This window comes from Rhinoderma darwinii, chromosome 7, assembly GCF_050947455.1.
Source record: "Rhinoderma darwinii isolate aRhiDar2 chromosome 7, aRhiDar2.hap1, whole genome shotgun sequence".
In the NCBI taxonomy this organism is placed as follows: Eukaryota; Metazoa; Chordata; class Amphibia; order Anura; family Rhinodermatidae; genus Rhinoderma; species Rhinoderma darwinii.
In genome coordinates, this window is record NC_134693.1 from 78,883,925 (window position 1) to 78,911,751 (window position 27,827).

At 40.9% G+C, this 27,827-nt stretch overlaps 1 protein-coding gene across 3 annotated transcripts in view; it reads left to right on the forward strand.

Annotated features, from left to right (window-relative positions):
* The window catches only part of XRCC6 (X-ray repair cross complementing 6), a 228,146-nt gene that overhangs the window by 9,667 nt on the left and 190,652 nt on the right, over positions 1–27,827 (forward strand). Inside the window, exon 2 of one of the 3 annotated variants that reach the window (XM_075833597.1) lies at positions 11,248–11,363. The exons of 1 other annotated variant lie outside the window; for it this stretch is intronic. Coding sequence is in view for 1 of the 2 variants with exons in the window: in XM_075833595.1 (XP_075689710.1) it covers positions 13,435–13,437 (3 nt within the window). In the remaining variant the exon portion in view is untranslated. Of the gene's footprint in view, positions 1–11,247; positions 11,364–13,325; positions 13,438–27,827 lie in introns of all 3 variants that reach the window. One more of the 3 variants, XM_075833595.1, reaches the window with a different exon arrangement.

The window sequence follows — 27,827 nt, forward strand, 5'->3', positions numbered from 1 at the left end:
ACTCAGGGACTTCATCAGAGCCAGTATCCACATCCAACTGTTCTCACTTTATATAGTGTCCACTCAAATTAGGTAAACTTAATCTATACCTGGTGCAAATAGCATTTATGCTAGAACCTTAGATATTTTCATGGATATATATATCTATATATATATATAGATATATATATATATATATATCCCACACTTAATTATTTTTTTAATAATTTCACATGAGTTTGAATCATATATACTTCTTTATTCAACTTTAATGAGATTTTTTTGTGGGTTTAAGAACCTCCTAATAAACTAACATATATTTTTGAAATCCGGGAATAATTCATATTCCTTAGACATTATCTATTTCCGTTTGTTAAGATGTTGTAAAACACAATCCTAGATGAATGATTTTTAATATGGGGCAAAAATGTCCCTCATATAATAAAGTTATAATTTTTATAAGTGAATAGATACTCCATAAAGAAAAAACAATAAACAAATATAAATAAAAAGTATATACACTACCGTTCAAAAGTTTGGGGTCACCCAGACAATTTTGTGTTTTTCCATGAAAACTCACACTTATATTTATCAAATGAGTTGCAAAATGACTGGAAAATATAGTCAAGACATTGACAAGGTTAGAAATAATGATTTTCTCCTTCAAACTTTGCTTTCGTCAAAGAATGCTCCATTTGCAGCAATTACAGCATTGCAGACCTTTGGCATTCTAGCTGTTAATTTGCTGAGGTAATGGGGAGAAATTTCACCTCGTGCTTCCAGAAGCCCCTCCCACAAGTTGGATTGGCTTGATGGGCACTTCTTGTGTACCATACGGTCAAGCTGCTCCCACAACAGCTCTATGGGGTTGAGATCTGGTGACTGCGCTGGCCACTCCATTACAGATAGAATACCAGCTGCCTGCTTCTTCACTAAATAGTTCTTGCATAATTTGGAGGTGTGCTTTGGGTCATTGTCCTGTTGTAGGATGAAATTGGCTCCAATCAAGCGCTGTCCACAGGATATGGCATGGCATTGCAAAATGGAGTGATAGCCTTCCTTATTCAAAATCCCTTTTACCTTGTACAAATCTCCCACTTTACCAGCACCAAAGCAACCCCAGACCATCACATTACCTCCACCATGCTTGACAGATGGCGTCAGGCACTCTTCCAGCATCTTTTCAGTTGTTCTGCGTCTCGCAAATGTTCTTCTGTGTGATCCAAACACCTCAAACTTCAATTCGTCTGTCCATAACACTTTTTTCCAATCTTCCTCTGTCCAATGTCTGTGTGCTTCTGTGCTATTAATCTTTTCCTTTTATTAGCCAGTCTCAGATATGGCTTTTTCTTTGCCACTCTGCCCTGAAGGCCAGCATCCCGGAGTCGCCTCTTCACTGTAGACGTTGACACTAGCGTTTTGCGGGTACTATTTAATGAAGCTGCCAGTTGAGGACCTGTGAGGTGCCTATTTCTCAAATTAGAGACTCTAATGTACTTGTCTTGTTGCTCAGTTGTGCAGCGGGGCCTCCTACTCCTCTTTCTACTCTGGTTAGGGGACTGTGTGTGCTGTCCTCTGAAGGGAGTAGTACACACCGTTGTAGGAAATCTTCAGTTTCTTGGCAATTTCTCGCATGGAATAGCCTTGATTTCTAAGAACAAGAATAGACTGTCGAGTTTCACATGAAAGCTCTCTTTTTCTAGCCATTTTGAGAGTTTAATCGAACCCACAAATGTAATGCTCCAGATTCTCAACTAGCTCAAAGGAAGGTCAGTTTTATAGCTCCTCTAAACAGCAAAACTGTTTACAGCGGAAGCGAACATAATTGCACAAGGGTTTTCAAGTGTTTTCTAATCATCCATTAGCCTTCTAACACAGTTAGCAAACACAATGTACCATTAGAACACTGGAGTGATGGTTGCTGGAAATGGGCCTCTATACATCTATGTAGATATTGCATTAAAAACCAGACGTTTGCAGCTAGAATAGTCATTTAGCACATTAACAATGTATAGAGTGTATTTCTGATGTTATTTTCATTGAAAAAAACTGTGCTTTTCTTTCAAAAATAAGGACATTTCTAAGTGACCCTAAACTTTTGAACGGTAGTGTATAAATAATAAAAGGAAATGAAATTGAAATAAAAAATTAAAATGAAAAAGGGGGGAAGGAAAAAAGAAAAGGGGGGGATTAAAATAACAAGTTATTTGTTGTTATTTTAATCCCCCCCCCTTTTCTTTTTTCCTTTTTTGTTTTCCTTCCCCCCTTTCTTAATTATTTTTTTTTTTACATTTAATTTCCTTTTATTTATGATTTATATATACTTTTTATTTATATTTGTTTATTGTTTTTTCTTTATGGAGTATCTATTCACTTATAAAAATGATAACTTTATTATATCGAGGAACATTTTTGCCCCATATTAAAAATCATTCATGTAGGATTGTATTTTACAACATCTTAACAAATGGAAATAGATCATGTCTAAGGAATATGATTTATTCCCTGATTTCAAAAATATATGTTTATTAGGAGGTTCTTTAACCCACAAAAAATATCTCATTAAAGTTGAATAAAGAAGTATATATGATTCAAACTCATGTGAAATTATAAAAAATAATTAAGCGTGGGATATAATATATATATATATATATATATATATGTGTGAAAATATCTAAGGTTCTAGCATAAATGCTATTTACACCAGGTATAGATTAAGTTTACCTAATTTGAGTGGACACTATATAAAGTGAGAACAGTTGGATGAGGACCTCCCCAGAGGATCTAAGATTAAGGGCCAACATCTCAATAGCTAGCGCAAATAGTGCCGGAGACGGGGCAGCCCTGCCGAGTACCCCTAAACAGAGAAAAAGTACCCGACAAACCCCCATTTGTAAGCACATTAGCAGAAGGTGAAGCATAGAGAAGTCGCACCCACTTACAAAACACACTCCCAAAACCAAATTTTTCCATGCATGCCCAAAGGAACTCCCATTCCAAGGAATCAAAGGCCTTTGCCGCATCAAGTGAAACCATGACTCTATCCCCAACCAAGTCATTCACCACAGAGTTATGTATATGGACCCTTCGAAGATTTATAGAGGTAGATTTGGTAGACATAAAGCCCATTTGATCATCATGTATGATAAGAATAACCTTGTTTAACCTTAGGGCCAAGACCTTAGCCAAAATTTTGCAATCCGTATTATTAAGAGAGATCGGCCAATAAGACCCACACTCCCCACTATCCTTATCAGGCTTAGGAATGACAACTATGGTGGCATCATACATTGAAGGAGGGAGACATCCCCTCAAAAATCCTGTATCATAAGTAGCCAGGAGCTGAGGCACCAATACCTCCTGATAACGGGCGGAGACATCTGGGGGGAGGCCATCAGGACCTGGCGCCTTCCCCGAAGGAAGGAGGGAGATAGCCTTTGCAATCTCGTCCACAGTAAGGGGAGCATCAAGGGCCTCATTCTTTATAGGTGTAAGGGACAGGCATGTAAGGAGCTGTAAATAGGCCTTAATGGCAGCATGAGATACAGTAAGAGTTGAGGTATAAAGATGTGAATAAAACTGCCGAAACACATCAGATGCGCCAGAAACTGAGGTGACAACATTCCCACTAACATCTTTAACCCCTTCCCGACATTTGTCGTAAGTATACGACATGGAAAGCCAGTGCTTCCCGCAAAATGTTGTATACTTACACCAAATGTTTGGCACCGGCTCAGAAGCTGAGTCGGTGCCATCATCGCCGGATCTCAGCGGTATCTTACAGCTGACATCCGGCTGTAATGGCGGGGACCGAAATTAGCTTCGATCCCCGCCATTAACCCCTTCAATGCAGCGTTCAAACGCGATCGCTACATTTAAGCTGTTTGCAGCTCATCGGAACCCCAGCAATGAAATTGCCGGGCTTCCGGTGGCTGCAATGGCAACCAGAGGCCTAATACTGGCCTCCCGGTCTGCCTAGCACGGAAGCCGGTCAAGAGCCGCCCGGCGGCGGAGCCTGATCGGCTTCCGTAACCGCCGGCAAGATGGTCAGAAGCTGATCCGGCGTCATCAGCTGTATGTTACAGCTGACATCCACCTGTAATGGCAGGAACCGGAGCTAGCTCCGATCCCTGCCATTAACCCCTTCGATGCAGCAATCAAAAGCAATAGCTACATCTTAGTGGTTGCTAGCAGATTGCCAGCCCTGACAGGCAATCAGGACTGGCGACTGCTGCTATGGCAACAGGAGACACAATGGCCTCATGCTCTGCCATTCCGGAAGCCGATTAGGCCCCGCCAGGAGGCGAAGCCTAATCTGCTTGCTGTCAGTGCATAACTGACAGATCTAATATATTGCACTACGTAGGTAGTGCAATGTATTAGAAAAAAAAAAATCTGACAGTTGGACCGTCAAGTCTCCTAGTGGGACTTGAGTAAAATTGTGAAAAAAAGAAAAAGTTTTGAAAACAATAAAAGTTTCAAATAATAAAATAAAACACAATCGCCCTTTTTCTCTTATCAAGTCCTTTTGATATTGGAAAAACAATAATAAACCATATGTATTTGGTATCACCGCGACCGTAACGACCCGAGGTATCCAAATATTATATTTATTGCACGCGGTGAACAGCGTAAAAAAACCGTTAGAAACTTTACCAGAGTTTCTGTTTTTTGGTCACTTTGCCCTACAAATATTGGAATAAAAACAAGCCTTCATACAGTTCCGTCGACAAAAAAGTTAAAACTTTATGCTTCTCACAACTTGGCGACAAAAACAAATACATTCTTTTTACAAAAAGTAATTTTATTGTGCAAAAAGTTGTAAAACATAAAAAAGTGCTATAAATTAGGTATCGCCGGAATCGTACTGACCCGCAGAATAAAGTTAACGTAATTTATAACGCGTGGTGAACGCTGTATAAAAAAACTGTGCCAGAATTGCGTTTTTTTTGTTTACCTGGCCTCCCAAAAAAAAGGATAAAAGGTGATCAAAAAGTTGCATGTACCCCAAAATGGTACCAATAATAACTACAGCTCGTCCCACAACAAACCAGCCCTCATACCACTTCGTCTATGAAACAATAAAATTAGTTAAGGCTCTAATAAGTCAGGAAATAAAAAAATATGCGGTTGTGCCAGCCCGAGGGGAACATTTCTTCTGTTTCAAGAGGCGATTTATCAAGGACCTAAAATTAGGGAGCCAGGAAGGGGAGAGCCCAAACATATCTGCGGGAAGCGAGGGTGCCCGTATTATACCAGGACATCACTTTCCCAGCAAAATTCCCCAAACTGCAAAGGTGCGGAGTGAGGACCAAAAGGGGGATAAGAAAGGACACCATATATCAGTGCGACACTGGCTTGTGCAGAAAGGATTGCTTCACAGCGTAACACAAATCTATGGATCATTTTATTGTTTTTTTACCCCATTATTATGCCACCTGACTATGCCCCTGATGTACTCTGCCCAGTTTACATGTACCCCCACATTATAAATGGAAACACCCGCAATACTCAAACAAATCTACTACCAAGCGAAATCCGCTCTCCAAAAGCCAAATGGCGCTCCCTCCGCTCTGAACCCTACAATGTGCCCAAACAGTAGTTTCCTTCCACATACATGGCATCGTCATACCCGGGAGAACCCTTTTAACAATTTTTGGAGTGTGTGTCTCCAGCGTCATAAGCTGGGCATGACATATTTGCCACTGAATGGTATATCTAGGGAAAAATATGTGCAATCATTTATGGAAAAGACCTGTGGGGTGAAAATGCTCACTACAACCCTTAATAAATGCCTTGAGGGGTGCAGTTTCCATAATGGGGTCACTTCTCAGGGGTTTCTTTTTATTATTTCACATCTGAGCCTCTGCAGTTGTGAACCAATACTTTGTAAATCGCCAAATTAGGGCTCAATTTTACATGGTACACTTTCACTCCTGAGCCTGTTTGAATGTCCGGGCAAAAGATTAGTGCCCCATGTAGGGTGTTTCTAAAACCGGGAAACACCGCATAATAATTAGAGAGCTGTCTTGTTATGGTGCCACAAGCTGGGCACCACATATTGGCATATCTGTGGAAAAAATCCCATTTTCACTCTGCAACATTGAGTGCACACTAATTTCTACGAGACCTCTGCAGGGTTAGGCTGGGTTCACACGACCATGTTACGTCCGTAATGTACGGAACGTATTTCGGCCAGAAGACCCGGACCGAACACAGTGCAGGGAGCCGGGCTCCTAGCATCATAGTGATGTACGATGCTAGGAGTCCCTGCCTCGCTGCAGGACAACTGTCCCGTACTGTAATCATGATTACAGTACGGGACAGTAGTTCCAAGCAGAGGCAGGGACTCTAACCCTAACCCTTTCCAAAAACTGCAGAACCTGAGCAATAAATATGGAGTTGCATTTCTCTGGTAAAACCTTCTGTGTTATAAATAAAATTGTATTAAAAATGTATTTCTGCCAAAAAATATGAAATTTGTAAATTTCACCTCTACTTTGCATTAATTCCTGTGAAATGTCTAAAGGGTTAAGACATTTTCTAAATGCTGTTTTTAATACTTTGAGGGGTGAAGTTTTTAAAATGGGGTGACTTTTTGGGGGTTTCTAATATATAAGGCCCTCAAAGCCACTTCACAACTGAATTGGTCCCTGTAAAAATAGCCTTTTGAAATTTTCTTGAAAATTTGAGAAATTGCTGCGAAAGTTCAAAGCCTTGTAACGTCCTAGAAAATGAAAAGGACGTTCAAAAAACTATGCCAATCTAAAGTAGACATATGGGGGATGTTAATTGGGAACAATTTTGTATGTTATAACTGCCTGTCTTACAAGCAGATACATTTAAGTTGAGAAAAATGCTAATTTTTGCAATTTTTCGCTACATTTTGGTGTTTTTCACAATTAAATACTGAACAGATCGAGCAAATTTTGCCAGTAACTTAAAGTCCAATGTGTCACGAGAAAACAATCTCAGAATTGCCCTGGATAGGTAAAAGCATTCCAAAGTTATTACCACATAAAGCGAAACATGTCAGATTTTAAAAATGAGGCTCTATCAGGAAAGTCAAAAGTGGCCAAAGAGGAAAGGGGTTAATGGACAGTCTGGGGGGCGGGGCAGTGGAGGCACTAGCCATATATGCAAGAAGCTTACTAGACTGATTCCGTAACTCAAATAAAGTTGCTTAGAGAAAAACTGGCGACGCTCAGCCTTCACATTCAAAAGGAGGTTATAAGATCTCTGCAGAGTTCTCCACGTACCAAAATGAGCCAGGGTGTGATCAGAGACATTACGTCGCTCTGCCTCAGACAACCTATCTGCCGCACGTTTCTCAGACTCTCGCGTCCGCCTCTTAACAAATCAAATCGAAGACCTAAGGCAACACCTCAAATAGGCCTTAGCAGTATCCCAAGTCAAGAGATTATCAGCAGGAGGCGGATTAGTGACAAACCGTGTCGTGAGCTGGTCAGTAATTCTATCAGGTTCAGGAAACTGGGATAAGCCGAAGGGATGAAATCGCCAATTGCGAGAAACAGGAGGCAAGCCAACATCAAGGGATAGCAACATGGGTGAATGGTCCGATATTCCTCTCTGCAGATACTGGATGTCAGCAACACTAAGCAGAGTACGAGGAGTACAAAAAATATTGTCAATACGGGAAAGAGATCGGTGAGTGGGTGAGTAGCAGGAGTACAGCAATTCCTGAGGATGGAGATGCCGCCACATATCACTCCAACCCACTGCATCCAGCCACCCTCCCAGCACCGACCTCCCTCCAGGACGTCCCCCCTCCCGCACCCGAACAAAACAATCCTTCAGTGTGTCCGGAACCATATTAAAATCACCCGCACATATCACCTGGTGATCCGGATAGGTCAGAGAAAAGGCCAGGGCCTGATTCCGAACAGACAGATCAGCAGGGGGTGGAATGTATACAAAAAAACAGGACTAAACGATAAGTGTCTACAGTACAGGCTATGAACACATAACGCCCCTCAGGATCAGATTGGACAGTCGTGACTTAAAAGCGAAGGGTATTACGCACAAGCACCACAAGGAAGAGTGACGAGCTATTCAACCAACCCACCCATCTCTTCAGGGAGGGGATGTTCTGTGGCATAAGATGAGTTTCTAATAAACACACAATGTCAGGAGAGTGAGGTTGCATAAAGGAGAACACAAGATTTCTTTTAAGCAGATTATTCATGCCCCTGACATTCCAGACCAACAATTTAAGCAGTGGATTAGCCATAACAGAACAACAGACAGTAAATCAATACATAGCTACGCATCCCGCCCCAAAAACCTGCAGCAGAGCAATCAAGATACATAACCGTGTACATGCAGCGTAATAGCAATGCAAAGAAAACAATCTCATAGCACATAGAAAAGTATAGCACCTATCCGAATAAGATGCACAATGTAAGATACAAAAACAGACCCGCTCCCCCCCCCCCCCCAACAACCCACCCCCACCCCACCTATACTAGTTCCAAAATTGCATAGATTTGGATCCTGAACAGTCAACATGAGGATTCTAACTAAAAGGGTCGCTGAGGCAATAGCCATCTGAAGATCACAGGAAAGTACTCACAGATCCAGGACAGAAGAATGAAGATCAGCAGGTCACACAGCAGGTAAAATGGAAAAGCCTGCAGATGAACAAGGAGCATGCATCAGGGATAAAAAAAAAAAAAGGGAATCACTGCAAACCAGTGAACACAAAACTCAGCCAGAGATAATGCAAGAAAATCACAGCTCAAGGGCCACGAGAGGCCCGCGGAAGGCCATCTAGCCAGGAGGAGACCTCAGCAGGGCATTTAAAGAAGTGGGCTTTGCCTCTCCATTGCACACGCAGGCGGGCAGGAAATGTCATGGAGTATTGAAGATCAGCCTCCCTCAACCTCTTGTTAACTGCCGTAAATGAGGCCCTTTTCTTATGTAAATCAGCCGAGAAGTCAGGAATGAAGGATACACGTGAATTATCCAGAGTAATATCGCCCTTTCTTCGCTAACATAGCCAGAATTTTGTCCCGGTCTTTACAATTGAGGAGTCTCATAAGAAAAGCCTGCGGGGGAGGGGGGTTCCAGGAGGTAGAGGCCTAGTGGGGACCCTGTGGGCCCTTTCCAAAGGCCGGAGAGGAGTCCTCCCCAAACAATTCACGCAGCCAGCGTTCAGCAAACCTTTCCAGGTGCTGACCCTCCATCCACTCTGGCAGTCCAACCACTCGCACGTTGTTCCTACGAAGGCGGTTCTCAAGGTCGTCCGTCTTGAGCCTCCAGGATCGTTTTTCAAAATAAATCCACTGTTATCTACATTACAGCGCCGATCAGATTATGTAGGAGATGGGGCACTTATAATCTGGTGACAGAGCCTCTTTAAATCAGCGTACGTGTTGTTTATTTGATCCCCCTCCCCCCCCCCCCAATAACCTGGAGTGGCCACCCCAGACCTTGAGAGAATCAAAAGCACAAGACTTAGTCCAGAACAATGCTGATTCTACTGGGCGACAAGGCTCAACTTGTTCAAAACAAATTATATGGCAAAGATATACAATAATTCAGCAACAGTAGCATTATATGACATTGAACATATATAGCTAAACAATAATTCAGTCACAGCGACATTGAACGTATTTGGCTAAACAATAATTCAGTCATAGCGACATTATATAACAGCGACATTATATAACAGCGACATTATATAACAGCGACATTATATAACAGCGACATTATATAACAGCGACATTATATAACAGCGACATTATATAACAGCGACATTATATAACAGCGACATTATATAACAGCGACATTATATAACAGCGACATTATATAACAGCGACATTGAACGTATTTGGCTAAACAATAATTCAGTCACAGCGACATTATATAACGGCGACATTGAACATGTATAGATAAACAATTCTGTTACAGCGACATTATATAACCGCGACATTGAACATATTTGGCTAAAAAAGAATTCAGTCACAGCGGCATTATATAACAGCGACATTATATAACAGCGACATTGAACATGTATAGATAAACAATAATTCAGTCACAGCGGCATTATATAGATAAACAATAATTCAGTCACAGCGGCATTATATAACCGCAGCATTGAACATGTATAGATAAACAATAATTCAGTCACAGCGACATTATATAACAGCGACATTATATAACGGCGACATTGAACATGTATAGATAAACAATTCAGTTACAGCGGCATTATATAACAGCGGCATTATATAACAGCGGCATTGAACATGTATAGATAAACAATAATTCAGTCACAGCGACATTATATAACAGCGACATTATATAACGGCGACATTGAACATGTATAGATAAACAATTCAGTTACAGCGGCATTATATAGATAAACAATAATTCAGTCACAGCGGCATTATATAACCGCGGCATTGAACATGTATAGATAAACAATTCAGTTACAGCGGCATTATATAGATAAACAATAATTCAGTCACAGCGACATTATATAACAGCGACATTATATAACGGCGACATTATATAACGGCGACATTGAACATGTATAGATAAACAATTCAGTTACAGCGGCATTATATAGATAAACAATAATTCAGTCACAGCGGCATTATATAACCGCGGCATTGAACATGTATAGATAAACAATAATTCAGTCACAGCGACATTATATAACGGCGACATTATATAACGGCGACATTATATAACAGCGGCATTGAACATGTATAGATAAACAATAATTCAGTCACAGCGGCATTATATAACAGCGGCATTATATAACAGCGGCATTATATAACAGCGGCATTATATAACAGCGGCATTGAACATGTATAGCCACCTGAATACAACATAAATATTCAATCAACCAATCACATTTTCAATATAATCCTCCCCTGATTACTTAGAATATCCAGGATAACTTAATGGAATCATTTCAGGTGTCTTAGTTTTACATATTCTATACGTAATGCAACAATTCCAAAGGGTTAATAAAATATAATTCGTATTATAAACATAGGATGTAACAACAAGTTTTACACACCCGTGGCTGAAGGAGACAATGCAGTAAAAATATCATACCAATGGTGGCCTGTGTCCGCTTGAATGTTAGAAGCTCTAGATATTGTTTGCTCACTATAACTGTACCCTTTTCTACTTCTTTTAAAGTTCTATTCCGAATTTGTAAATGCTTTTTCACATGTTCTGTAGTTCGCATAAGAACCAACAAAAGTTCTAATGAAATGGCCAATTTTTCTATAGGCAAAATGTCCGGATGCCAATAAAATCTAGCTGGTTTTTTTTCTCATCGGGTAAAAAGGTATAACTTTAGTTATGCCATGATAGAAAACTAACGTTTTGAAGACATCCCGCAAAAGGTACTGCCAGATTATAACTTTATTGTTTTACTATCAGTAGTTACTATACATACAAATTGTGGCCCTATTTCTACAAACGTTTAAAATTCTTGTGGCTTAACAGTAAATGAACGTATACTCACCGAATGTTGTAATAAACTCTGTTCATAAACTGTGGACGTCTTAGTACACGTTTTATCAACATGTCTATTATTATCCCTATCAATAAATCTGCCATTAAAATGGGGTAACCAGTATTGAGAAGGATAACTTGGTGGGCCGAATATAGCAGGAACAACAATATATTTACACATCAATTGTGCAGCATGCACTTGAAAATACATAAACTGCCCTACACAGCAGAAATCTGCACATATCTTGTATTCTGGTTTAGGTAACGACCATCGATCTTTAGGAATCACATTCTTAAATATCTTTCTCCATAATTGTTTATTGTTAGTCATTAAATCTGATTGATTTAACGTCTTTTTCATTCGATGCATACCGCAAACTACGCATAGTAAGGTTAAATACACGAGTAATATTTTCATCCATAACATATTGTTGATTTATCGCTCTGTTAAATAAACTAAGCATCTCTGTCTCTGTCTGAGCCCGGATTCTGACTAACTGTGCTATATGTGTTCCTTCTCCCGCAACTTTATTTTTAAGTATTTCTATGTCCATCGAGTTCAAGGATAGGTGTCATGATTTTTTTTTTTTTTTTTATGAATTCGTGTTTTTATTTAATAAAATATTATATTTACTCTGTTTTCTCATAAAACTTTTTTATATTAACACTTTCTTACTCTACTGGTGGCTGCCGTGTTTTATTTAATTTGGGTATGTGTCTCTTCACGACACATACACAGATGAAATATGGCAGCTACAGGGCATAGGACATAACAAACGGAATCCATTAGTTATAACCTGTGCTTGTGCCGTCTAGCTCTGTACTGCGCATGCGCCGTTCAGAGCAACCCAGCATAGAAGCTGGTTTGTAGGGGGAAAGCCGGTGCCATTTTGGTGAAGACCAGCCGCACTGCAGGTAAGGGATGTGTGCCTGCGGGGGGGGGGGGGAGGGTTGTGTGTGGGGGCTCTGTGTGTGGCGTGGTTGCATGTTTGGGGGATTTGTGTGTGTAGGGGGGGGTGCTCGACGGAGCAGCGGTGCTCGTCGCTGTTCCTTCAAAACAGCTGATTGGCGGCTATGAAGTATCACAAGCGCCACTGATCCTTCATAGCCGATTATCAGCCGTTTTGAAGGATCAGCGGCAAGCACTGCTGTTCGCAGTATTACAGCCTTCTCCTATTCACTTGAATAGGAGAGCCATTAAATAGGAGGAGCAAGGAACGACGGAGCAGCGGTGCTCGCAGCTGTTCCTTCAAAACGGCTGATAAGCAGCGATGATCAGCGGCAGACAAGAGCCGCTAATCCTTCATAGCCGCTTATCAGCTGTTATGAAGGATCTTCGCGATCACCGCTGCTCCGTCATTCCTTGCTCCTACTGTGAACCGCCGTGTAACTACATGGCGATTCAATAGATTCAAAACAAATTTACTCCTTCTCGTGGCGCTCCTGTTATTGCTTTATGCGGTTCTTGGTTTCTCTTCCGTTCGGTAAGGAATGATCCACTATCTTTCCGTTTATTATACAATACATAGTGTTACCTAGAGTAAAAACAAAGAAAATAAAACAATACTGGCATGCAACGTGTTTCAACCTACAACCTATGTCTTCATTAGGCATAAAAAATGAAGGTGTTACTGCAGTTTTTATATCCTCATGGTCTGGTTTAGTCAGGACCCGGTCAGAGGCTATCTGTCCAAGTTCAAGGGGAAGTGGTTTCGTTTTGTGGTATGTATATTCAGAATATCTCTCACAATATAATTTCTTATGGGACCAGGAGATTAATAACCCTAGTTGTTATAGTATATCTAGTATATAGTATACCCGTATCAGGCCTTTTTGTTCCATCTCTCTAGCGGTCGCCGCATCAATATCACTGTGGTCCTCGAGGGAACCCTCTCAAAAGGTCGGAGGACCAATTACAGAGAAAGACCCTCTACTGGATATCTTTACTCACTCCATCGAATGGTAAGTATTTTGACATTTGTGTAAATACTGGAGCCTCGCAATGTTCACTTTATTGTGCACTCACCTACCCGACTTTTCTACATTTCCGCAGTGATATGGATGCGACGACCGCCAGAGAGATGTAACAAAAAGGCCTGATTGGAGTAGATACGGGTTGAGACCAGGAAACTCCAATCAGAAAATAGAGTCCCTGTAGTCATCGTAACAAGAACTCTGTATTTGATCCGTTTACGTCTAGAACTCCGTACTCCTTGGTTACAAGGGAGTGAATAGAAAAAATAATGGTTAAAATATATAAAGAAGTAAAAATTTATCATTATGTTAAAAGAAGTAAATCCATAACATGCTAAAGAAAATAAAAAAACAAGTTATCAAAAAGAAGCAAACCAACAACAATATAAGGTAGAACAATATAGAAAGGTTGCTCGTATACTATAACAACTAGGGTTATTAATCTCCTGGTCCCATAAGAAATTAGATTGTGAGAGATATATTATAAATATACGTACCACAAAACGAAATAATTTCCCATTGAACTTGGACCGATGGCCTCTGACCCGGTCCTGATTAAACCAGACTATGAGGATATAAAAACTGATGAAGACTTAGGTTCTAGGTGGAAACGCGTTGCCTTCCAGTATTGTTTTATTTGATATGTTTTTGTTTTTACTCTATTTATACAATAAATTTCAAATATTACCTAAACGGAAAGATAGTGGATCATTCCGTACCGAATGGAAGGAAAACCAAGAACCGCATGAAGCAAAAACAGGAGCGCCACGAGAAGGAGTAAATTTGTTTTGCATTATCTTTTGGATATTACCTTTCACCGGAGGATTTGGTGTCTACCTGCCGCCGGTGTCTACTCAAAGGGCTTGCACACTGTACGATACGAAGCTCTAAAGTTAAGTTGTGCCGATGAGACCGCACAACCCAAGAGGGTGAGTAAACATTCCACAAGTTGGACTCGCTCACGTCTATGAGCTGTTTTTTCCACAATTGCACTATAACCATCCAAAACTATATTACCTTGGAGCAGCGCCTGTTCTCTTTTTTTTTTTTTTTTTTTTCCCCTTTCCCATCCACTTCCCCTTTCCCATCCCCATTTTTCAAGGATACATACATGGCGATTCACAGTAGGTGCAAGGAATGAAGAAGCAGCAACATATTATCAACGTTAAGTTTTTTTGTTTTGCAGGTTCCACTGGACCGTTTGGACTACGTTTTAGATTCGTTGGACTACTTCGTTAATCTACCCTTTTTTTTTTTTTTAATTCTGACAAAGGGTCGTGTGGGGGAGTTTTTATTTCAATAAAAAAATATTTTCCTAGGTCTGTTTTTTAATACTTTATTAGCGCCTTAGTAATGGCAGTTGTATGTTTGACGACGTCCATTACTAAGGTGGGGCTAGTGTTAGCCAGTAAAAAAAAGCTAGCGCTAACCCCCCATTATTACCCTGGTACCCACCGCCACCATGGGTATCGGTAGGATACGTGTTCGATCCAGTATCCAAAAAAGCGGCTTTTCCTTTCTTGCGGCTTCCACCTCTGACCTCCCATTAAAAAAAATTCGGAGGCGTTTTTGGTGGCGTTTTTGCCCATGGTTCTTGCATTAGCTTCAATGGCCACGGGCGAAAACTGCCGCAAAAACAGCGGAAAAATAGGCAGGCAGTTTAAATTCGGCTGCAAAATTCCTGAAAGAGTTCTGAGGCAGATTTTTTTTTCTGCCTGCAAAAAATCCTGCGGTTTTGCCGCGTTTTTCCTGCGCGGCTAAAAACCACATTGTATGGCGCATGCAATTTTTTCGATGCGGTTTTCGGCTGAGCAGCGAAAACGCGGCAAAACCGCACTATGTGAATACACCCTAAGAAATTATTTTCCAGTACATCCCTCATGACAGCACTACAGGAGGTTGCCCTATTGACCTCTGTAGGGACAGGAAGACAGAGAGGTTAAAAGGCCCCTCCCACCACCCACTTGCCAGTGTTCTTCCTGTCCCCACAGGGTCAGGAGCAGAGAGATGTCGCTCCTGTGTTACTGCAGGAAAGAAACTCAGGCAGGGGGCAAGAGCGGGGGGTCCGTGCACTCCCCCTTCTCTTCCCCCTAAAGCCCAGGCTAACACCCCTCGAACGAGGGGTCCCTTAGCTCCCATCCTGAGACACCTACCGGAGGAATCCTAGGCAGGGTTCTGGTAGTGTGTGGGGGCTGGGGATTCCCAAGCAGGCTTCGGCCTGGCCGCGGACCAGGCGGGGACCGGCAGCTCCATAAACGTGGACGCACCGGCAGGGATTCTCGCTGCACCGCATAGCAAGCCTCAGTCGCCGGCTATGGCGGCTGCACTCCAAAGGAGACGAATAGCCGACCGGTCCGCGGCCATCTTGGAAGGCGGGAAATTCAAAACGCCCGCATTTAAAGGGACACGCACAGGTATGTAATTAGAGCTGATAACTCTAACTTGGATTATTTTTGTGGATTGCATATTGCATTGCCTGTTACCTGTCGCGGTATGGAACTTCCTCGTCCTGATGGAACTCCAGATATGTCCCAGGGTCATGTGAGTCTCACCCTTGGGGAAGGGTTATGACCCCTTATGTATGTACACCATACTTTACCTACCTTCTGTTTTCTCTAGGAAAAAGATTCCTCTCAGAGACAAACTGATAAAAAGAAGGTTAAAAAATGTGCGACTTGTGCAAAAAAATTGCCAGAGTCCCATAGGAAACAATTGTGTCAGGATTGTATTGCAAAAATACTAAAGGAGGAACAACCAACGTTCATGTCTGAACTTAGGGCTATGATTCGTGAAGAAGTGGGTCAGTCAGTAGCCTCCCTCGCCCCTCCTCAAGAGACTCCCTCCCACTCCCGGGCAAAAAGACCACGGATGGAAGTGGATCAAAAATATTGTCCTCCCTCTCAGGGATCTGACTCGGAGCAGGAATGTTATTACCTATCGGAGGGTGAGTTAGAAGAAGGAGAGGAACTCTTGCCTTCAACTTCTTCCACTCAAGAGAAAAAATTCTTCTTCTCTTCCGAGATGTCGGATACCTTAATTCAAGCAATACGGGAAACCATGGATATTCCCGAAGAAGACCAACCACATACCATCCAGGATGAGATGTTTGGAGGTCTAACGGAAAAGAAAACAAGGGTTTTTCCGGTAAACGAAAATCTCAAAAGAATGGTGACAACTGAATGGGAAGATTCAGAAAAAAGGCTCTTCATTTCAAGAGATTTTAAAAACAGACTTCTCTTTGATCCAGAAGACACTAAGCCTTGGGATGAGATCCCAAAAGTAGATGTCCCAGTAGCCAGGGTTGCTAAAAAACCCGCAATCCCATTTGAAGATTCCTCGCAGTTGAGGGACGCCATGGACCGAAAGGCAGACGGACTACTGAAAAGAGCGTGGGAATCTTTCTCTGCCTTGATCTCGACTAATATCGCGGCCACATCAGTAGCAAGAGCAATGTTTATATGGCTAAACCAGCTAGAGACCCATTTGATGATGAAGACATCACGACAAGATCTATTAGAATCTCTACCTTTACTAAAAATGGCAACCGGATTCTTGGTAGACGCTTCAGCGGAATCTATTAGATTTGCTGCCAGGAATGGGGCTCTCTCAAATGCTGCTAGAAGAGCATTATGGCTCAAAATGTGGTCAGGAGATACGAAGTCCAAGAACAAATTGTGTTCTATCCCGTTTATAGGGTCTCTGATGTTCGGTCCTCTCCTCGATAACATGCTGGAGAGTGCAGCAGATAGGAAAAAGGGGTTTCCTGAAGAGAAACCAAAAAAAAACTCTCAGTTTGGAAGATTTCGCCAACAGAGGGATCCTACCTTACAGAACTACAGCGGGAAAGGGAAGTCCGGTCGCTGGAGTTACCCCAAAGGAAAAAGGGGTCGAGGATATCTCCTTAACCCAAATAATTCATTCCAGCCCTCAAAGCAATGACGCCAAGAGCATAAGAGGAAGACTCCTACAATTTTATCCCAGATGGTCGAGAATAACCCAGAACCCCTGGGTTCTAAAGATCATAGAAGAAGGGTACAAAATAGAATTTTCCTCCATTCCTCCGGAGAAATTTCTAATAACCCAGTACCAAGCAAAAGACCTTCATCAGATCCTTATCCAGGACGTCCAGAAACTACTCAAATTGAGAGCCATTTCTCCAGTTCCCCACAACGAAATATGCAAAGGCCACTATTCAAAAATCTTCTTAGTCAAAAACCAAACGGTTCCTACAGGACAATAATCAACCTGAAGGTCCTAAACAAATGGGTGAAATATCGAAAATTCAAGATGGAGTCTATCAGATCGACAATTCCTCTAATAAGGGAAGAGGCATCAATGTGTACGATCGATTTAAAGGATGCGTATTATCACGTTCCTATCCACCCCGCGTACCAGAGATTCCTCAGATTCGCAATTCGGGACGGTCCTTCCATTCTCCACTTCCAGTTTGTCTGCCTCCCCTTTGGCATTTCCTCCGCCCCCAGAATTTTTACAAAAATTATGGCAGAGATCATGGCATTCATAAGAAGTCAGGGTATAGTAATTATCCCATATCTAGACGACTTCTTGTTTACGGCAGATACTCCGGCTATCTTAGTCAGTCATCGGTCACAGGTTCTTTCCCTACTACAAGAATTGGGATGGATAATCAACTTTCAGAAGTCGAGTCTTCCTCCCCAACAACAGAAGGTCTTCTTAGGAGTACTGCTAGACTCCTCCCTTCAACATTCCTTCCTCCCAAGAGAGAAACAAATACTCCTACTGGCAGAAGTAAGGAAATTTTGGGGGAAAGACGCCTGTTCCATAAGGGAATGTATGCGGATGTTGGGAATGATGACGTCTTGCATCCAATCTATTCCATGGAGACAATTTCACTCCAGACCCTTACAGAATCTGATCTTGTCCCAGTGGGATCGAAAACAAAACTCCCTGAATTCAAAAATTCAAATTTCCGAGACTGTGAAATCATCCCTCCTGTGGTGGCTCTCCACAAACAACATAGACAAGGGAGTCCCTGGAGAATGGTCCCTAAACAGGGAAGTCTTTCTGTCCTTAACCCGAAATTGGGGTTATCCACAAATAGACCTGTTTGCCACGAGGAAAAACAAGTAGAGACATTCTTCTCCCTAAATCTCAGAGACAACTCATTGGGAGTAGATGCATTGTCCCAACCCTGGGACATGGATCTGGCCTATGCCTTTCCTCCGTTTCCTCTAATACCAATGGTATTAAGAAAAATCCAGGAAGATTTGACAAAGCTCATCATTATTCTTCCCTATTGGCCAAAAAGAAGTTGGTTTCCAATCGTACAATACCTAGCGTTGGAAGACCCTATCATGCTCCCAGTCAAGGAGAATCTTCTCTCCCAGGGTCCCTTATTCTTTCAGGGAATAGAAACTCTGAAATTGTCAGCATGGATCCTGAAAGGCAGATCTTGAGGAACCACGGTCTGTCAGATGAGGTAATTTCAACTATCTTATCAAGTCATAAAGAAGTTACCTCAAAAATCTATCAAAAAATTTGGAAGAAATTCTGTTCCTGGTATGGAAACCCAGGACCAGACCCCTTTTCTCCCAACATTGCGAAAATCCTAGATTTTTTACAATCGGGATTCAAGAAAGGGCTTGGCCCTAGTACCTTAAAAGTACAGATTTCAGCCTTAGGTAATTTTTTTAACACTCCTCTGGCTGAACATCGGTGGATCAGAAGATTCACCCAAGCGGTCTCTAAACTGAAACCTTCCCTAAAGAAATCAGTTCCTACCTGGGATTTGAATGTGGTGTTAACGACTCTTTGTGAGCCCCCCTTTGAGCCGCTCGACACAATTAGTATGCATTTTTTAAGTCTAAAAGCTGCATTCTTAGTCGCTATTACTTCAGCAAGAAGGATTGGAGAAATCCAATCTCTGTCAGTCATAGAACCGTACCTAAAAGTACAAGAGGATAAGATCATCCTAAAGCTGGATCCTTCCTTTATTCCAAAGGTATCTACTGCTTTCCATAGAGAACAAGAAATAATTCTACCTTCCTTTTATCCAGATCCAAAAAACCAACAAGAAGAAAAATTCCATTGCCTGGATGTCAGGCGAACAATTCTTCAGTATCTGGATAGAACCTCCTCCTGGAGACAAGATAAAAATCTATTTGTCCTGTTTGGGGGAAAGAATAGAGGAAAGAAAGCCTCAAAAGGCTCTCTAGCGAGATGGGTAAAAACGACCATACAAGAAGCCTACAAGTACCAAGGACTATGTGCCCCACAAGGCATCAGAGCCCATTCAACGAGGGCAGTTTCGGCATCCTGGGCAGAAAGAAGAGAAGCCTCTATGGACCAAATCTGCAGAGCTGCCACTTGGTCAAGCCATCATACGTTTTGTAAACATTATAGGCTCGATGTTCTGTCCGATACGGATTTACGTTTTGGACGGAAAGTCCTTCAATCCGTAGTCCCGCCCTGAGCATTATAATCTGGTATTGCTCCTGTAGCGCTGTCATGAGGGATGTACTGGAAAATAGCAATTAGACCTACCGGTAATTGTATTTCCAGGAATCCATCATGACAGCACCATTACATTCCTCCCTTATTGAATTCTGATTTGTGCATTTAACATGTCAGTTATTATCCCTAGAAATAAAATAGGGTTGCATCCATCCTGGTGTAGTAATTGAAAAACACTGGCAAGTGGGTGGTGGGAGGGGCCTTTTAACCTCTCTGTCTTCCTGTCCCTACAGAGGTCAATAGGGCAACCTCCTGTAGTGCTGTCATGATGGATTCCTGGAAATACAATTACCGGTAGGTCTAATTGCTATTTTTTTATAAAAAAAAAAACAAACTCCCCCACACAACCCTCATTAACTTTTTTTTTTTTTTTTAAAAAGTAGATCGAAGTAGTCCATCGTATCTATGACGTAGTCCAAATGGTCGAGCAGAACCTGCAAAACAAAAAAATAAATTTAGTAACGTATGAAATAAAAATCTTCTCACCTACGGTGACTTTACGTGCCAAAGAATTGACTACACACTGCTTTTTTTCCGCAACGCGGTTTTTAAAAATGCTTGCGTTCAAATAGTGTATGTTAAAACGGTTGCGTAAAGAAAAGCTTGTATGTACTAAGGACTCTCTTTTTTACCATCAATGTAAATGGAAAGCCTAATCAAGCGTTTGACACATTTTTTGGTGCAAAAAATGCGCCAAAAACCGCCTCAAATACATGCCATGTGAACCTGTCAACTGAAAAGTCATTCACCACAGGGTGTCCCTCTTGACTTTCATCATTCTTAGGCCGGATTTACACGAGCGTGTGCGTTTTGCACGTGCACAAAAAGCGGCGTTTTGCGTGCGTAAAAGGTACTTAACAGCTCCGTGTGTCATCACCATATGATGCGTGGCTGCCTGATTTTCACGCAGCCGCCATCATTATGACACTGTATGTTTGTAAACAGAAAAGCATGTGGTGCTTTTCTGTTTTTATTCATACTTTTTACTGCTGTTGCGCGAATCACGCGTGTCACACGGAAGTGCTTCCATGTGCTGCGCATGATTTTCACGCACCCATTGGCTTCAAGCGCGAACAACGCACAAATATAGGACATGTTGTGAGTTTTACGCAGCGGACACGCTGCGTGAAACTCACGGACAGTCTGCACGGCCCCATAGACTAACATAGATCCGTGCGTTGCACGGACGTATTACACGTTTGTCTAAATAAGCCCTTAGCCTTTTGGTGTGTCCTATAGATGCTGCCATTGTGAAAGCTCTCCCAAAATGGGAACTGGACAATGCTTAGCAATTTGAAGACACCTTTTCCTGGCTTGTAGCCAAAAATAGGGAGGGGGGAAAAAAAAATTATCGCAAAAATCTTTACAAATATAATAACAATAAGTAACTTACTTTAAAAAAAAAAATGCGCAACAAATTCCCTTTTAAAGATACCAGCCCGAGCTCCAACTCCTATCAATATATCATACCAGGCTCTTCGATGTTGCAAACACTTAAGCAACATAGGAGAAGTTACATTAAAATATATAACTGCCTTCTGAGTCCTGGTAGAGACATTTTGACATGTGGCAGGTATTTTTACTATATTATCTGTATTTACTTTAGGCATCATGTGCATATAAGTTATTGTCTGTATCCAATGAATTATATTCGTAATTACCGTATCATTGTGACACATCAATGTATATTATCCTCTCAAACGAATAGTTATTGTATACATTGGTGGTACAACAGATCATGGCTTTTAACACAGCCGGTGTTGTCTTCTGTTGGTCCCAGTCTAACATACATGTTTTATTGATAAAGCAAAACATTATTTCAGTTTTATTTGTTATCTCTATTCGAGAGTTAGGTCCATTATCCTGTGCATACATTTGACTCTCTATTTCTTTCAACGTTTTAACATCATGAGCCGTCACATTTGCTATAACGCATCTCCGGTTCGATTTACAAGTATAAGTGTCCTGTATTCGGTACTTTGTGGAATTAATCCAAGACCAATTTCCTGTATTAGAAATGGATTGTAGACCGCTTCCCACCGTAATGGGATCGACCAAATGGACAATAAGTAGGCATACCGTGCTTAGCATCGTCCAAATTGAAGCATTGTGGAAAGAGAAACATATGCCTTTTAAGGCCAATCCTGATCAAGGAGCTATCAATCCAAAATGTCCAGGTGGAATAAATAATCCTAGTCCAGTAGAAATAATCTGAATATTTTGTATTTTTACTCTAGCGTGTCCATTTGCATATAAATCCAATCCAGCTGCATCAGGAGTGGCTCTATACGGAGCCAGGGCTCCATTGCTTGGGACGGTTTCCCAGTACATCACACTATCTCCTGAGGCCTTGACTGGCATTATCTGCAAATTAGGAGTAGTCATCCTCATCAAAGAAGTTTCTTGCTCTCCTATTGGGCGATTATTTCGAATATTGAGTATCTCATTCAAATTAGTATTCCATTTTTTTGTAATATCCATCTCCTAATTTTCTTAATTGCTTTTTCATCAATCCATTCATCCTCTCCACTAACCCAGCTGCTTGAGGATAATAGGGAACGTGAAAGATCCATTCAATATCATTTTGAGCACAAAAGTCTGTAATCCTTATTATTCTTGAAATTTGACCCATTTTCACTTTGAATTTGTAAAGAACGCCATAATATAAAATAATGGTCTGTAGGGTACGTAAGGTACTTTTAGCAAACTTATTAGGACAAGCAATGAGGTATCCATGGTATGTATCCACTGCAGTACAGATATAGGCACATCCGGCATCCATGTGTAAAGGTCCCACAAAATCGATTTGCCATATCTGTCCTGGTAATGTTACTTGAGTAATGTGTCCTCTTACAGTATGCAGAAAATGTTGCTGTTGGGTATGTTGGCATACTGGGCAATTTAAAATCGCCTCATTTACCAGTTCTAACCTGATGAGCACTCCTCTGGATTGAGCCCACTGATAAGTGGCTTTTTCTCAGAGATAGCCACGTTTTTGGTGTGCCCACTTAGCCAAACCCAAATGACTTTCACTTCCAGGGTCAGCGGTATCTGCAGCCGAAATCTTTGCTTGTTGTTGATCGACAATTTAATTTTACAGTCGATCTAGTGTATCAGAAGCACAATGAGCATCAACGTGGAAAAAAAAGTTACGTTACTGTATTGTACAATAGACAAAATGTCTTGCCATAACTTTTTTTTTTTTTTACCGGCCACACTGGGTTATTCCACTCTAGTGGTAGGTACAACACTCCAGCGTCCAATAGATTCTGAATAGTATCACCTATGTCTTTGTGTCCCCTCCCCCCCAGGATTTCGGTATTGTTACATGTTAATTACCTTGGTGGAGGGAGGAATCTTTACTGGGGGCATTTTTACTTTTTCCACTATAACCGGTCTGGCTGTAATGTAGGGTTTTACTCCAAATTGATATTTGCCATCCGGTAATTGTAGAGTCATACCCTTGAATATTTCTATTCCAATTATATATTTGGGAATGGGAACGATCATTACATTGTAATCTTGTGTAGGTAAATTCCACACTTTTAATTTTATCTTGGTTTGCACTGCCTCAATTATTTTCAACCCAATGCCGTAATAATTACTCTCCGACCTTTTATATTGTTTTGGGTTTCCATAAATTAACCCCTTCCTGCTGTGGCCACTTTTGACCTTCCTGAAAGAGGCTTTTTTTTAAATCGGTCACTTTATGTGGTAATAACTTTGGAATGCTTTTACCTATCCAAGCGATTCTGAGATTGTTTTCTCGTGACACTTTGGTCTTCGTTACTGGTAAAATTTGGTCGATACATTCAGTATTTAATTGTGAAAAACACCAAAATTTAGCGAAAAATTAGCATTTTTATCAATTTAAATATATTTGCTTGTAAGACAAATAGTTATACCGCACAAAATAGTTGCTAATTAACATTTCCTATATATCTACTTTTAGGTTGGCATAATTTTTTGAACATCCCTTTATTTTTCTAGGACGCTACAAGCCTTAGAACTTTAGCAGAAATTTCTCGCATTTTAAAGAAAATGTAACTATACTGCGGTTTGCAGGAATCCCTTGGAGCAGCGACCACGGACGTTACATTGTGTTTGTTTGTTTGTTTATTTTTCCAATGAATTGTCAAATTCCCATGTGCTCAGAGATCCCCTTTTGTAAAAGCTTTGAAGTAAATTTTCCTTCTCCCTTTTGTCATCAGAACAGTTTAGTTTATAATCAAGCATTAACTGTTTGATCTCCTGATACAGATCTTCATACTCTGGAGAATAGTCAGGCTATGCCGCCGTGGTGCCCTTCCCCCCCCCCCAGCATGACCCCCCTCCTCTTTTGGAGCACTGGGTTGCGTCTGGGAGTTCAATTTCCTGTTTTATGACTGTTTTCCCTTATTATTTAACCCTCATTTCTTATATACCAAGGTGGTCCGATCTAGTAAGAGTCCTAAAAGCGATTCTAGATCGTTTGAATCTCCACATAAAGTAGGTGAAAATCTTTCTCACCGTCGTGAAGAAGGCTGCAGGGATGCCAATAGGGAGAGCCTGGAACAGGTACTTAAATTTCGGAATAATTTACTTAAGTTCTGCGTCCTATAACTTAAGTAAACGGAACGTTCCATTTTTCAATAGAACTGGTGATCTCTTTCAATAAAGGGGGGTAGTTACGTTTATAAAGGGAAGTAATATTCGCCGAAATATTACTACCTAGCGCAATTTTTCCTGGGTCCAATCAAAAGGGGAGTCAACAGCTAGTGTGCCCCTTTCTGCTTTGGGAAGGGAAATATTCAGAACTTGTGATTTTGTTTAGTTAATCTTGAAATTCGATATATGTATCCAAAATTGTTGAATATCGTTTTCAGATAAGGAAGGGCCTGGGTAGGGTTAGTTATGGTCAAGGGGATGTCATCAGCAAAAGCTGCAATCTTATGGCTATGACCTTTACACGTAATACCTTTTATCTGAGATGCTTCACTAATTTTCTGTAGTAACGTCTCTAGGGTTGATACAAAAAGTATAGCGACAGCCTTGTCGAGTGCCATTGGCTATTTGAAATGTTTGGAAAAACCTAGCATTAACTGCTATTCTAGATGAAGAGCGTTGGTACATCGTGAAAATGGCGTCCACAAATTGTGGTGAGATGTTCAACTTGAGGCTGGTAGCTTTCATAAAAGACCAGGAGATTCTGTCAAAAGCCTTTTCAGCATCTGTACCAAGCAGGATCGTATTAATCTTATTAGATTGTGCGTAATGAATGAGATTGTTTTGTAAGTATTGTTCTTCCCTTCTCTCAGGGACATATCCCACCTGGTCTGGATTAACAAGGGTTGTCAACAAAGGTTTTAAACACAAGGCTAACAACTTGGCAAACCATTTCAAATCCGAATTAATTAGGGATATAGGCCTATAATTATTGCATCTGGAGGGATCTTTACCTTCCTTATGTATGATAGATATGTTTGCAGCTAAGGTTTGGGGTGAAAATGGTATTCCATCTAGAGCATTACTTAATAGACTATTCAGTTAAGGGAGAAAAGTATCTTGGAAAGCAAGGTAATAATGTGGAGGGAGTCAATCTGAGCCTGGGCAATTTTTAGGCATTTGAGTGTTGTAAGGATTTCACCACTTGTAAATGGTGAGCATAGTGTCTTGGCCTGTGTTGCTGAGATACACTACAGAGATATTGAATCTAGGAACTCGGCTGAGAGTCTCTTTGAGACGCGAGGTCTCTGCATCGTCTTTGGAGTTAAGGTTATATAAGCTATGGTAAAAGTTACGGAATTCATTAGATATGGATTCTGTGTCCTGGATCAAAGATCTGCTTAAGGTACTAACCAGGCCTATAAAGGCTTTTGCTTTCCTACTCCTGACTTGGAAAATCATGAATTTCATGGGTTTATCTCCATGTGCATAATGCTTAAATTTTGAGGCCAAGTAAGATTTGGCGGATTTAAGATTAAATATGTTTTTGACCTTCGATCTCAATGAGGATAACTCCTCAGAATGCCCAACACCCAGACCCCTCTTTGAGTTTCCAGCTGTTTTATGGGAGCCAAGAGGCTGGTTAGTTTTTGTTCTCTTTCTATTTGATATGTGACCCCAGTGCTATAAATTCCTCTCTAATGAACGCCTTGTGTGCTTCCCACAATATCTGAGTACAAATGTCCTTTTGATCATTCAAGGAGAAAAATTCAATAAACTTTTGCTCAAAAGAGGATATAGATTTATTTTTATTTTTAAGTAGTGTTTGGTCTAGTCTCCAGTTTGAGTGTCTTTTAGGGAGGTTTGAGAGACACAAAGAGAATCCTATTGGTGAATGATCTGAAAATATGTGATTTTATAAAAAGGTGTTTACAATACTGTAAAAAAGTATTTGAAATTAATAAGTTATCAGTTCTCTGATAAGAGCCATGTGGATCTGAATAATGTCTAAAACCTTTAGGAGGATGGAACGTTGTCCACACGTCTACCAGACCGACTTCATGGATGCAACGTTTTAGCTGACTCCGAGCCCTATAAGAGATTACTGATTTACCTGTGGAAGTGACCATTAATGGATCTAGAGCAACATTAAAGTCGCCTTCCAGGATCATAATACCTTCTGCAAAGTCACAAAATTTCTTCAGAGTAGATTTCAGCCATCTTATTTGATCCACATTTGGAGCAGATACATTACCAAAGGTCATCATTTGAGCACCAATTATACACCTTAGAAATATTTATCTATCATAGATATACCTTTTTTAATTTAGAGATGTACCGAGAGATATGCTTGGAGAGTCCTATACTGACTCCCTTTGATGCTCCCGTGGGGCGTCCACTATGGAACCAAGTAGAGAAATATCTATGATTCATTGAGGAAATGTGATCCGTTCTAAAATGTTTCCTGCAGTAAGCAAACCTCAACATGTGCTTTTTTTTTTTAAGGAAAGCAAGTATTTGACCCTTCTTAGCCGGGGAGTTCAGGCCTCTAACTTTATAGGAAATAGACTTCATGTCAGCCATGTAATCTAGGTAATTGCGTGTGGGTCATCGCATCTGATGTCTAATCTTGTAAACTCATACAAGAGAATAGTTTCTCTATGTCTGTCTTGGGTGAAACAGATCGGGGTGGGCAATAAAACTTATGGAAAAAAGTGGTAAATGAGGAACTAAAATGTGAACCAAGGGGTTCACAAAATATTCTAACCAAGCATGAAGTTAGTAACAAAATTTGACATTAGTCATATGACTCCTACACTAAATCTTACGTAGGTAACTATCGGCCTTTTAGTAGTATACGTAAATAACAGCTATATGTAACAGCATACATAAAGAAGTTAATTCAAGCATGAAAAAGAAACGTTATGTAAACCAAAGGATATAATTGGATGTAAGTCAGAAATTTCCATCCGTTTAGGCATTGTCGGCAAGCAATCTTTTCAGTGGCCGTTTGCCTATGCATTTTTTTTGGATTTATTACTGCCATCATTCGTCACTTTGGTCCACGGAGTCTGAGGGGTAATGGTTGGCATGAATGACATATCTTGGATGATCGACCAGTCCTGAATCTGCATATGCTGCAAGTCCAGGTGTTCCTGGAACAGGTTCCAGGTAATCAAAGAGGGAGTTAAAGTGTTTTTGGCAGGATTTGACGTTCTCCGCAGTAGCCATAATAATCTCACTCAAAGAGGCTTGAGCTGTTTCCAACGCCACTACTATAGAATCGATGTGTTTGACATCTTGTTTCATGTCCTGAAGGTCTCTTGCTATAGGGTCCAGTGCTTTTTGAAGAGCTTGTTGTAGAAATAAGCAACAAAAGGGTAAGATATTGCTATCTTCTTTTTCCATATTCTATTGCTATCTTCTATTTCACGGAGCTCCCCGACAGACACTTCCCG